This window comes from Chiloscyllium plagiosum, unplaced genomic scaffold (assembly GCF_037043375.1).
Source record: "Chiloscyllium plagiosum isolate Xiang-an unplaced genomic scaffold, Cpla_swu_hap1 HiC_scaffold_11, whole genome shotgun sequence".
Classification (NCBI taxonomy): domain Eukaryota; kingdom Metazoa; phylum Chordata; class Chondrichthyes; order Orectolobiformes; family Hemiscylliidae; genus Chiloscyllium; species Chiloscyllium plagiosum.
The window spans coordinates 81,293,495-81,306,307 of NW_028270149.1; the positions used below are offsets into that span (position 1 = coordinate 81,293,495).

At 41.8% G+C, this 12,813-nt stretch overlaps 1 protein-coding gene across 1 annotated transcript in view; it reads left to right on the forward strand.

Annotated features, from left to right (window-relative positions):
* Positions 1-3,326: 3,326 nt before the first annotated feature.
* The window catches only part of LOC122557091 (sodium- and chloride-dependent neutral and basic amino acid transporter B(0+)-like), a 93,174-nt gene continuing 83,687 nt past the window's right edge, over positions 3,327-12,813 (forward strand). Inside the window, 3 exon segments of the mRNA XM_087992230.1 lie at positions 3,327-3,448; positions 3,707-3,886; positions 4,555-4,686. Coding sequence (XP_087848356.1) covers positions 3,791-3,886; positions 4,555-4,686 — 228 coding nt within the window. The 5' untranslated portion in view covers positions 3,327-3,448; positions 3,707-3,790.

The window sequence follows — 12,813 nt, forward strand, 5'->3', positions numbered from 1 at the left end:
ACAAGGCCCCGGTGAACCATTCAAAGTTCAGACACGATGGAGTCTGGCCAATTATCCCCTCTCTGAAAAAAAACTCAAGGGCAAACTAACTTGTACCAAACCAGCATTGTGACAATTGTTGGGGGCTTATAATCCAACCCAATCAAAGTGATCACCCCTTTCTTATTTTTAGTTCATCCATATAGCTAGACAATCACCCAGGAATATTCTGTCTCAGTACAAGTTGAATTCCCTAATCAAAAACATCACTCCCTCACCTCTCTTGTGCCCCTTTCTATCCTTCCGATAGCATCAACACGCCAAGCATTAAGCTGCCAGTCCTCATTCTCCCTCAGCCAAATTTCTGCAAAGGGTATGATATCCCCGTCCCATTTTCCTACCCATACCCTATGTTCACCTGCCTTACCTGTCAGTCCTCTTGAAATAAATGTGTTTAATTCATTGTTTTTTCCTCATAGCCCACCATGCTCTTGCCTGCCTTGTTTATTGAACTTTCTCCCTTTATCTTCTGTATCAGCCTCAACCTTCTCTCTTTTCTCATTGTTGCTCCCACCCCTGACCCCCATCACGGTTTAAGAAAGTGCAGTCAGAGAGGAGAAGGGTATTATTAAGCAGGAGAGGGGTCAGAAGGGATTTACCAGGATGTGGCCAGGTATGGAAGGTTTGAGATATAAAGAAAGGCTGAAACGTTTTTTCACCAGAGAGTAGGAGGTTGAGAGGTGACCTGATAGAAGTTTATAAAATAATGACAGGTATACATAGAGTTGATGGTAGTTGTCTTTTCCCTAAGATGGGGAATTTCAAGACTAGGGGGACATTTTTAAGGTGAGCGGTGAGAAGAGAGAGATTTGAATAAGACATGAGGCAATTTTTTTACACCAAGAGTAGTTTGTGTGTGGACTATACTTCCTGAGGAAATGATGGATGTGGGTACAATTACAGCATTTAAAAGATATTTTGATGGATACGTGAATAGGAAAGGTTTGGAAGGATATGGGTCAAGAGCAGGCAGGTGAGACTAACTTAGTTTGGGATTATGTTCAGCAATGGACTGGTTAAACCAAAGTGTCTGTTTCCATGCTGTATGAGTCTATGACTCTATGACCAATCAGAAAGAGGCTGGCAAAAAGTCAGGAAAGCCCCAGAGTGCATTGCGATCCGGAACAGATTAGTGTTGGATCACATTTATTTCTGGAGAAGGTGGGACGTACACAAGTGTTCTGGTTTGCTGAGGGTATTGCTGATTGTGATGGTGGGATTTAAAACTAATTTTTGCAGGGGTCTGGGATACTAAGTGGAGGTTCAGTAAAGGTTGACGTACTGAAAAGTATTGAAGAACCACCATTGCAGTGCAGACATTCATGCAAATATATTCAAGTTAGTGCAGAATGGAGTGTGGCAAAGATGGATGGGATTTTTTAATGCAAGGAGTCTTGTGAGTAAGGCAGAAGAGTTGTGTGTGTTTATTAATGTATGAGGATCTAATATCATTGCTATCACAGAGATGGTTGTGGTTGAGGAAAGAACATGATTGTCAGCACAATATTCTGGGTTATAGAATCTTCAGATGAAATAGGGGAGATGGATGAGGGTGTAAAAGAGCTAGTGTCACAACATTGATCTGAGAGTCAGTTACTCCCGTAAGCAGGAATAATATCTGAGAAACAAACACAAATAATGCTGCAGAACACAGAAGGTCTGGCAGAATCAATAGAGAGATAAACAGAGTTAATTAGTTGAGTCCAGTACAAGGCTTCTTCAGAGCTGAAAGTTGTAGGAAAATGGGCCTTTATACTTTTGTCAGAGGCAGAGGAGGGTGTAGGGGCCAGAGGACCATTGCAAAAGACAGGGGGCAGCAGCAGCAAGAGAGGACCTCCTTCGGGTGATTGATGGCGGTGGCAGCTGCCATGGTGATCGGTCTTCCTGTGGTTTTTTTTATTTCTGCACGGGAGTCGGTTGGGGCAGGGCCCCATGCAGTCCCAGATCCTTGGCTGGCTCTGGCTCTAGCACTGAGGTCACAGATGAGGCCTGAGCCAGGATCCCGATGACTGGTGGCAGCTTCGTAGGGAAAGCAGTATGTAGGAGACCAGGCCCATGGCTCCAGCTCAGACACAGAGGCTTGTGGGAGACGTGGCAATGGTGGGTCCATAATTAAGAACCCAGAGCCCAATGACAAGACCCTGGAGCCCGTTACAAAGACCCTGGCTGATGTCAAGTAGTGAATGGAGGAGGAGCGGAGTGTAACAAGAAGAAGAGGGAAAGATGAACTCAAAAGCAGTAAAATCTGCATTAAACTCAGTTTTTCAAGATGGCGCTGAATGTGGTGACACTGCATTTTGCACAAGAAAAGACACTTTTTGTTGTATTTTTATATGCAATCATCACACTTCCACTGGTGTTTGTGATTCAGCCAAAAGATCATGCACCTAGCAAAGCTTCTAATGAGCCAGCCAGATGGCTGAGCTGATCAGTAAATAACATTTGAAAGCAATGTAAGTTTTTCAGTAATTAGCTCTGGATCTCACACTGAGAGAGCCCTATATAATCATACAATTCAGAATATTGCCTTACCCTATCAATAACCTACTCCAATACAGATGAAGACTTTTTGAATATTAATGTGCTGCTCTTTCAATTTGTGACTTGACGATAGTCAGAGGCAACAGTGTAGGAACCATATTATTTAATAGTTACTTAACTTTTCCAACTATGGAACTATTACACGTCACTTTAGTAAGCACACTTTAGGCAATAACATTTCATGATGGAATGCTAAGAAAGCAACACAGATTTACTTCTCTCTTATAATCTTCCAACTTTAAACATTTGGTGAGAGGTGAGACTGCCAGATCAATGGACACACAATCATGTTTTTCCCAAATCCATGTACATTTCACCTTGTATAAGGATTACAAAACTACAGCCACACATTCAAAACTAATTCAAATTTCATTATGTAAAATTAACTCGGGCAGCAGGGGATGACAATAATATTTCTAATATGGGAGAAGACCCGTTCATTTTTAGAAGAAATCTTAGATAGCTTTTCTTTGACTGAAGTTCAACTTGGTTTGGATTCACTTGGGAGCTATTCCTTTTAAAACCAGCACTTTGCCCAAACTCTGAGGACAGGGAACGAATGCACTTTGATCGTAACTGTTCTGAAAACAAATCATTTAACTCAATAGAAATGTTTAATGTGGAAATTGAATGATTAGCTAAGCAGAGTTACACCTGTTATGAAACACAGTAAGAGGCTGACTTCTGACTCAACAAGAATAATCCATTCATGAGAAGTTGGAGGACTTTTGGCCAAAAGGAGTGTCCTCATTTTACTTCCAATTCTTGTGCAAGTGGAAGAATAGTTCATTGATGTCCGAAACTGGACCGAAGGCATTTATTTCGGTTCTTACTGAATGACAATCGGCCAAACCTTCCACAGGACACGGTGAGTATTTCAACAAAACAAAACAGTAAAAACCCATGTAAGACAATGAGAGATACTGTTGATTTGTAGATTTTGGTCGTTGTGAATTGTAGACTCTCTGTGGACCTCTGGCTGTTTCTAACCTGACAGACATTGCTGCTAAATAGAGAACTGCGCAATTTTCCGATAGTCGTGGGGAGTGGTGACTATACATTTCACTTGAGATCTAGTCTGAGAAAGATTAATGTCTGAGCTTGCCATTTCAATTCTTTCTCCCAGGATACCGCCAATGAACATGGTGCTGTGGGTGATGAGAATGTGGAACGGGGTAACTGGTCTTCGAAGACTGATTACCTGCTCTCAATGATTGGTAATGCAGTGGGTTTTGGGAATGTTTGGAGATTTCCTTACCTGGCTTACAAAAACAGAGGAGGTATGGTAGACAAATTAAAAGTATCGGTGAGTGAGAAAGGCAGAACTAAATGGATCGATTTGTTGACTTATCCTGAAAATTGTAGTTCAGTAAATAACAAATGTTTATTGCACTAAAAATAATGCAGTAAATAATGCAGGGTTAAACAATTCCAATGTGAAATGGTAAATTCAATCCCACAGCTAACAAGTTTGTATACTATTTTCTTATGAAGAGGGAGATATGTCAAGGTAATAGTTTAAAATTAGCAATGTGATGCATCAAATATAGGCTATTTATAAACCAAAGTAAATGGTTCATTTATTAATTTGGAATATATTTTCAAGTGATATTGTTTAGAATGCATGAGCCATCCACATCAGATATATTTACTGCACAGTGTGTGAAATCCTCAGAATAGCAGGCTCCTTAGTCAGGCCCTGTGTTCAGGCTTGTACATCAAACCTGCTCAAATCAGGGCTCTTCACAACCCACACCATTGGATTGATGGAAACCAAGGATAAATGTATAAGAAATGTCACAACATAACTGCGTAAAGTGACCTGAAAAGATATCTGATTGTGTTAGAGAGTGAAATTCACAAAATGGGAATTTGGGCATTCGTAGAGATTTCAGGGTAAATTTTAATCCAACCCACACAGTGTAAGCATGGAGTTTCAGCTTGAAAATTGAAATCCTTTCTGCTATTTTCCAGGTGCATTCCTTATTCCTTACTCTGTCATGCTGGCTCTTGTTGGGATACCATTGTTTTTCTTGGAGTGTTCCTTTGGTCAGTTTGCCAGCCTCGGGCCTGTTGCAGTGTGGAGGGCTGTGCCTATGTTACAAGGTGAATATTTATTTTATCAATACAGTCACAGCAAATTCAAAAAAGTAATAGTGATGATTTAATAAATAATAATAAACCTCCCTTATCTGACAAAGGTTAAAGCCAAACTTATAAAGTAATGTTGCACTCTGATCTGCCATACACGTTATTAGATGTGGTACATGCTGTCTATTGACTTTTTGGCTCATAGTTTGTAAGGTTTTTTATAAAAATGATGAATTGAAATGCAGGATTGGGGGCCTAACACAGCAGAGTGACATCACTGGTAAGGCATAAGTTCATTGGTTGATAATAGCTACTAACTTGACTTTATTGGCTACTTTCAGGTTGAAGGTAAATAAGGGAAATAAGGTTACAAATTAAAAGATCAGTTGGAATTTTTTGAAAAAAATCAAATTAAGAACTTTTTAAATAAAATCGAGAAGCAGGGCTAGGCAATATCTTGTAACTGCATGAAATTGGAGTTGGTGGACCCTACTGAAGTTCAATGTGACCACATCTGTGACAAGTATTGGTTTCTCTTGTGTATGACCTTTGTGAAGAATTTCAAAACATTTTTCATCACAAGTCAATTAGGAAGAGGTCAGTATGTAGTATCCTCAAGACCCTGTGGGAAAAGGACAGATTAGTCAGCAGACTGTCAAAGTCATTTCGCAAAATGCCTCATCGCCAGAATTTTCCAACAAGCGCCATGACATCACTTGGCTCATGGTGAGAAGGGCAGTACCTGAGAGATTCTTCACGTATGCCTTGATTCTCTGCACCACCGTATGCTGCCTACAAAGTGGCTTCAGGAGGGGGAGTTTGTGACTGTCTCACATCTCCTGCTAGAATATACCTTTGCAAAGGGAGACTGGAGAGAGATGCCACACCTGTGTCACTCGCCCATCTCCACCACCTTGCAGCTGTCTGCACTGAACCCACTGTTATAGGAGTCACCATTCCTCAGGCGCCATCTCATCACTGCTGGGCCCATCTCACTGCTGCCTCCAATATTGGGTAGAGTGTTGGGCCCCGCAACCAGGAGTTCCCACTCCGGTCCTCCCGTGATTCCAGCCAGGAGTCTCCTGCTCCGCTGCTGCCTTGGTGACACCAGGTGTCCCCGCTCTGGGCCTACTGCGAGCTGGAGTGCCTCATTCCACTGACAGGCCAGTCTGCTGCCATGCCAAGATTCCCGCTCCTGCCACTGTCCTCCAATATGCCAGCACTGGCACCTTGAAGAGTCCATCACCTCAGTCTCCAATTGCTGGAGGAGCAGGAGAACGTCCTTGCTGCCATCACTGCCACCTCCAATTACCGGAAGGCTGCTACCACTCCGTGTAAAGCCTGCTGTTGTTGCCTCCGACCAACCCACCAAAGAAATGAAAAGAAAAAAAATCAAGAAAGAGCATAAATTAAAAGATTTTTAAAAAGTAGATGGAAGTGGATGAGCTCTAGATAAGAGTCTGCATGCAGCCCTGCCACACTGTCGCCATCTTGGAAAATTGAGGGTTTGCAGAGCAAAAATGATCCTGATGAGAGTTATGTCCAGGCCTCACAGCAGCAGTCAGGATATGGGTCAGAAAATAAATCAGGAGATAGAAAAGGCATGTAAAAAATGATGCACAATTACAATAATCATGGGAGTCTTCAAGATACAACTGGACGAGGAAAATCAGGTTGGTAGGGGATCCAATAAAAAAGGGATTTGTAGAATGTCTACGAGGTGATTTGTTCGAGCAACTTGTGACAGAGCCCTCCAGGGGACAGGCAATTCTGGATTTGGTGCTGTGTAATAAACTATAAGCCGATTCGTCTGATCTTGATCATTTGTAAGATTTTACAGTCCATTATTAAGGATGAGATTGTGGAGGGTTTGGAAGTGCATGGTAAAGTAGGGCTGAGTTAGCACAGCTTCATCGAGGGTAGGTCATGTCTGACAAATTTGTTAGAATTCTTTAAGGTGGTAATGAGCAGGTTAGACGAAAGAGAACCAATGGATGTGATCTATTTGAATTCCCAGAAGGCCTTAAATCAGGAGCTATGTATGAAGCTACTAAATAGGATAAGAGCCGGTGGTGTTAGGGGAAAGATCCTGACATGGTTAGATTAGTGTGGAAACAGGCCCTTCGGCCCAACAAGTCTACACTGACCCTTCAAAGAGTAACCCATCCAGACATGGATAGAGGATTGGCTGACTGGCAGAGGGCAGAGATAAGGGATAAATCCACCAGTTCCACAAGGACTGTTGGGAACACAACATTATACATTAACAATCTGGACAAACGGACTGGGGTCTTCGTTGCTACGTTTGCAGTTATCGCAAAGATTGGTAGAGGGACAGGAAGAGCTGAGGAAGTGGGGAGGCTGCAGAAGTACTTACAGTAGTGAGGAGAGTGGGCAAAGAAGTGGCAGATGGAATACAGGGTGGGAAATTGAGAGAGTTATGCAATTTGGTAAGAAGAATAGAAAAAAAGACTATTTTCAAACTGGGGAAAGGCTTTGGAAAACCAAATCAAAGGGTAGGAGTTTAGGATTCCCTTAAGGTTAACATGCAGGTTCAGTTGGCAGTTAGGAAGGCAAATACAGCGTTAACATTCATTTCAAGAGGGCTAGGATATAAGAGCAGAGATATGCTACTGAGGTTGTATAAGGCTCTGGTCAGACAGCATTTGAAATATATGAAAATGTTTGGACCCCATGTCTCAAAGGATGTTCTGGCCTTGGAGGGGTCCAGAGGAGGTTTACAAGAGTGATCCCAGGGATGAAGGGATTGTCAAATAAGGAACAGTTAAGGACTCAATGGAGCCTAGAAGGATTTACAGAATAATGAAATTTACAGAATAATGAATGGTCTGAATAGAGTAGACCTGGAGAAGATGTTTCCACTAGTAGGAGAGACTGGGACATGAGGGAACAGCCTCAAGTTGAAGGGACAACTCATCAGAACTGAGATAAAGAGGAATGTCCACAGCGAGAGGGTGGTGATTCTGTGGAACTCATTGATGCAGCAGGTTGTGGAGGCCAAGTCATTGAGTATACTCAAGACAGAGATAGATAGGTTCTTGGTAAGGGGTTCAAGAGTTATGGGGAGAACTCAAGAGAATGAAGTTCAAAAACATATCAGCCATGACTGAATGGCAGAGCAGACTCAGTGGGATGAATGGCCTAATTCTGCTCCTATATCTTATGACCTTATGGCCTAAGACTGGGCATGTGTGATTATCACCACTCACAATGATAATGGTGTCCTAAAGAATTAGTGAGAGGGCGTATAAATGTGTAGACAAGGAACATCATTCTTGTAATCTTGACATAGAACTATAACATAATTAACATTTCCTGTTTGAAATCTTTACTGTTGGACACTGAATGTTGAAGCAGCCAACATAATCGATTAAACAAAACCGATATTTCCCCAAAGGTGTGGTCAGCCAGGGCAGTCTCCTTGTTCTGTCCTGTGCTCACTGAAAGAAAATCCAATTTGGTTGAATGACCAGCCAAATGCATGTCAAATACATTATTTTAAATCAATAATTCACAAACCAGACTCCCGTGTTCTTTCTTCTGTTTTCAGGTGTGGGGATTGCTATGATGCTTCTGATTACAATGTCCAACATTTCGTACAACTGCATCATTGGCGACAGTCTGTACTACCTGTTTGCTTCCTTCCAATCACTCCTGTCATGGGCAGACTGCTTCAGTTGGTGGGGAGCAGGTGAAACATACAGCAGGACCCCCAAAGGTACAGTGTTAGCTTCTACTGGGGAAAGTGTACACACCGACTGTTCATTGTTCATTCTGTCAGTCTGAGTGAGGGAGAGAGATGGACAATAGTTTCAGTGACCATCCTCATTGTGACCATACAGCAGAAAGACTCGGATAGAAAGCAGCAGCAGGAATCATGGCTCTGAGTCACTGGAATAGCAGGACAGTCAGTCAGAAATAAATAGTGAAACATCAGAATTTAACAGTCTTTCACATGTCTCACTTTTACTTTCACCTTGTCAATAAGTGTGTCTTGTGTTCTTTCTGACTGCGTTCATTGTTTGTATCTCTCTCCATCCCTGTATTGTGTCTCACACCGACTTCCTTTTCTGTTTTTGCAGCAATCATTTTCTTAACTTCTCATTTTCTGAGTTTTTCCAAATATCTATCATCTCACATATATTTCTTACACAGTCTGACTCTAAGACACACAGTTTTTGTTGCATTTATTTAAATGTCTCGTCTCTTTCAATTTCATCTCATGTTCCACAATAACACTATTTAACTCAGGATGTCTCATGTCACTATCAAAGGTTACCTCTGTGTGAATTGACAAGACTTAATGTGAAATCTTGACGTGAGTCAAGTTGAAATTTCTGAAACAGAGGACAAAATACTTCAGCCTTGAAAGAAAATCTACTTTTAAATAAACTGGGATTGTGGGTAATCCCTGACCATACTGTACAGACTGGGGCTGTGGGTGATCCTGGACACCAACTACAGTCTGCACAATACAGTAATAAATCACCCACAGTCCCAGCCTGTACAATACAGTCAGGGATCACCCACAGTCCCAGCCTGTACAATACAGTCAGGGATCACCCACAGTCCCAGTCTGTACAATACAGTGATGGATTACCCATAGTCCCAGTCTTCTATTTTCTATCTTCTATTTTCATGCTGTTTTTGGCCACTCTGTATGCCTTTGCATTCAATTTGATAGCCTCCCTTATTTTCCATGGCAGATTACCCCTTTTCTTACAGTCCTTCCTTTTCACTGGAATACACTGTTGCTGAGCACTTTGAGATATCTCCTCGAACCCCGAGTTCCTCTTCTCTCTGTACCTTGCCAATTTGGTTTGACTGGAGTCTCCCACCGACTCAGTGGAAAGACTTACCCTCATGCCCATATAGGGACACCAAAATATTTTGGAGTCTGGCAATCGCAGGCTCCCGTTATATTGGCTTGTATGGAGGTCACAAATCAATTCTCTTGTAACTCACGAGTCACTTTATTACTGTCTGAGACAATACATGTGTGTAGCTTATATATTTGTTGTCACAAAGCAAAAGCTAGAACCTATTTGTACACCCTCATGGCTCCTCTGGCACTGCTGAGGACGGACGCTGTCCAGGCGCTCTGTTCCCCCTCTCACTCTCGATGTCATCATCACGTTCATGATATTGGGTTCACTTCTGCAATGGTCGAACTCTGGAGTTCTCCCTGGCTCCACGGCTGAGCGTCATCTTTTTATTCTTTTCCTTATCTCTTTCAAAATGTCTGTCTCTTCCCCACTGGCTCAGGCTCGGACACATATCGCATCTCTTTACCTTAACAGCCCTGGCCCAGGGGACCGAGGTAGCATTATCTCATTACTCCTTGTCAAATAGGTTTTTGCATTACTTCATTTGCCTTGCTTTGCACAGAATTTGGTTAGTACAAACTGGTTTCAACTGGCTCAGACCACTACTTGGACTCCGGCAAATGTAGTTCACAGTATTTTTCTGCAGTGTCGACAGCTTGTGTCCCCCTCTCTCTTTTCCTGCAGACGGTGTCTAACGTGCTATTTCCTCAGTGAGTGACCTCCTTTCAAAAATCTTCGTAGAGCAGAGCACCAACTCCTGCGGCAGGCTGGAATGGTATCCAGGAGATGATGCAAGAATTAGGAGAAGTAGCAAAGATTCCGAGACATCATATTTCAATGACTTTTGAAAGTAACTCAATGCGAGTGAGTACTGATTGCCACTGACTGGTGCTGTGGTGCAAAGTGCAAAACGTGTGTGCAATTTAGCACTTTACTTAAAGTTACCATTTTTAAGTCTGAAATCTCTTTGATAAGGCCATTACATCATAAGATATATTAGCAGAATCAGGCCATTCAGCCCATTGAATCTGCTCTTCCATTCAATCATGGCAGGGCAAGTCAACCAAATTAAGGCCACTGCTGCGCAACAAGTGAGATTAGCCAATTAAGTAATAGACTGGTTGGGATTAAAAGGTTTGTTTCCACGCTGTATGACTGACTTAAGCAGTTATGCAAACCAGTTAATAAGAGACTGATCTGAACCCCAATAGAATAAATAAGGCAAGTTAATGGAATGGAATGCTCTTATGCAGCATAGAAAGAGTTGAGAGAGGCGAAGGAGATGCTTTTATTTTACCCCCCACCCTACCCTTTTTATTTCTCTATCTTCAACCTCAAGCTGACAAGGGATTGAAAAACTGCATGAAATGGGTGAGTTTTTAAAGCATTCAAGGCTGAAAACCATAGGAGAAAGAGGACTGCAGATGCTGGAGATCAGAGCTGAAAAAATGTGTTGCTGGAAAAGTGCCAGTCAGGCAGCATCCAAGGAGCAGGAGAATCGATGTTTCGGGCATAAGCCCTTCTTGGATGCTGCCTGACCTGCTGCGCTTTTCCTGAACACCATAGGGAAAGCATTAATTCAGGAAATGGGAAATGGAGCAAGTATGAGATGAGCAGGGGCCTTGGTAAGTAAAATCAGGTGAGTAATTATACTATTCATTGTATAAAGCAAAATCTGGTCTTCAGTTTAAGACTGTAGAATGTTTAAGGAATTGGTAAGGTCCCTGGTATACACTAATGTTCTTTATACTGGAGGAAGTAAATAAAAAAGTGTAATTTAAGGGGAGGTAGTGGTAATGGCATTAGACTAGTAATACAGAACTGTGTCTGTCCAATATATGACTCCAGATTTACAATGTGCCTGACTAGTTCATAATCAACCTGTATAACTTTCGAGCCAGGAATCCACTTCAAGGGCAATGAGGGATGAACAACAATTGTTGGCTTTATCACTTATGCACACATTCCATGAAAGAAGCTTTAACACATCATGAAACCACACTGCTGCATTGCTATACTGAGCCCTACCCTCTCCCGAGATACCCTCTTCCTGGTAATTTATTTGCAGAATCTCTGGATTTTCCTTAACCTTTATCTGCCAATGCTGTCTCATATCCTGTCTTTGCCTTCCCTGATTTCTCTCAAGAATGTCCCTACACTTTATATTCATTTAAGAGATTCAATTGAATAAAAGTTGCCCATATCTGAGAAGATTTTATTCTTAAGAATATCTATTTTTATTCATCCATTGTTTCTAATCTTACCAGCCTTACCCTTCACTCTAACAGGAACAAAATATCTCTGGTCATCACATTCTTGAACACCTCCCACTTGTCAGACATCTTTTTACCTGCGAGCAGTCTACACCAATTGATTTTTTAAAAGTTTTTGTATCACCACATTAAAATTTGCCTTACTCCAATTAAAAACTTGAACTTTTTCCAAAGGTTTATCCTTTTCCATAACCATTTTGAAACTAACAGAATTATGATTGCTAGACTCAAAGTGCTCCTCAGTCACCAGCCCTGACTTATTGCCCAAAGGTCTGGTTTTGCTCCTTCTCTAGTAGGTGCATTCATATATTGATAAAGAAAATACTCCTGAACACTTGACAAATTCTTCACCATCCAAATCTTTAACACTATGGTAGTCTCACTGGCTGGAAAATTAAGATCCCCATTATAACCTTATTATGCTTACTCATATCTGAGATCTCCTGGCACATTTGTTTCTCAATTTCTCTTACTATTGGGGAACCTATATTACAATCACACCATAAGGATCATCAAGGGAATTGACTTTATCTGGGCTCTCACTGACCTACCATCAAACACATGCTCCAAAGGACATGGTGAGTTAACAGAACAATAAACAGTAACCTCAAGTAAAACAGAGGTGTGGATGATTTGGGAATTTTAGTTGTGAATTGCAAAGCTTCTTTGAGGATTCAGTTTACAAACTGATTGCTGGCAAATGGGAAACAAATACACCAACTCCATTGGGTAGAAACTGTATATTTTGCTTGGGTTCCAGGTGGAAAAAGCTAAATTAGCCATCATCCACTACAAATCCAATGGCTCACAATTACCTGGACTAGAACCCTCACAGGGAGGCAGTGAGGACCACAGATGCTGGAGATTAGAGTCAAAAAGTGTGGTGCTGAAAAAGCACAGCTGGTCAGGCAGCAACTGAGGAGCAGGAGGGAAGGTTTTGAGCATATGCTCTTCATCAGGAATGTGGGTGGGGTTGGGGGCAGGGGATGGATTGGGTGTAGGTAGCTGGGAATGCGACAGGT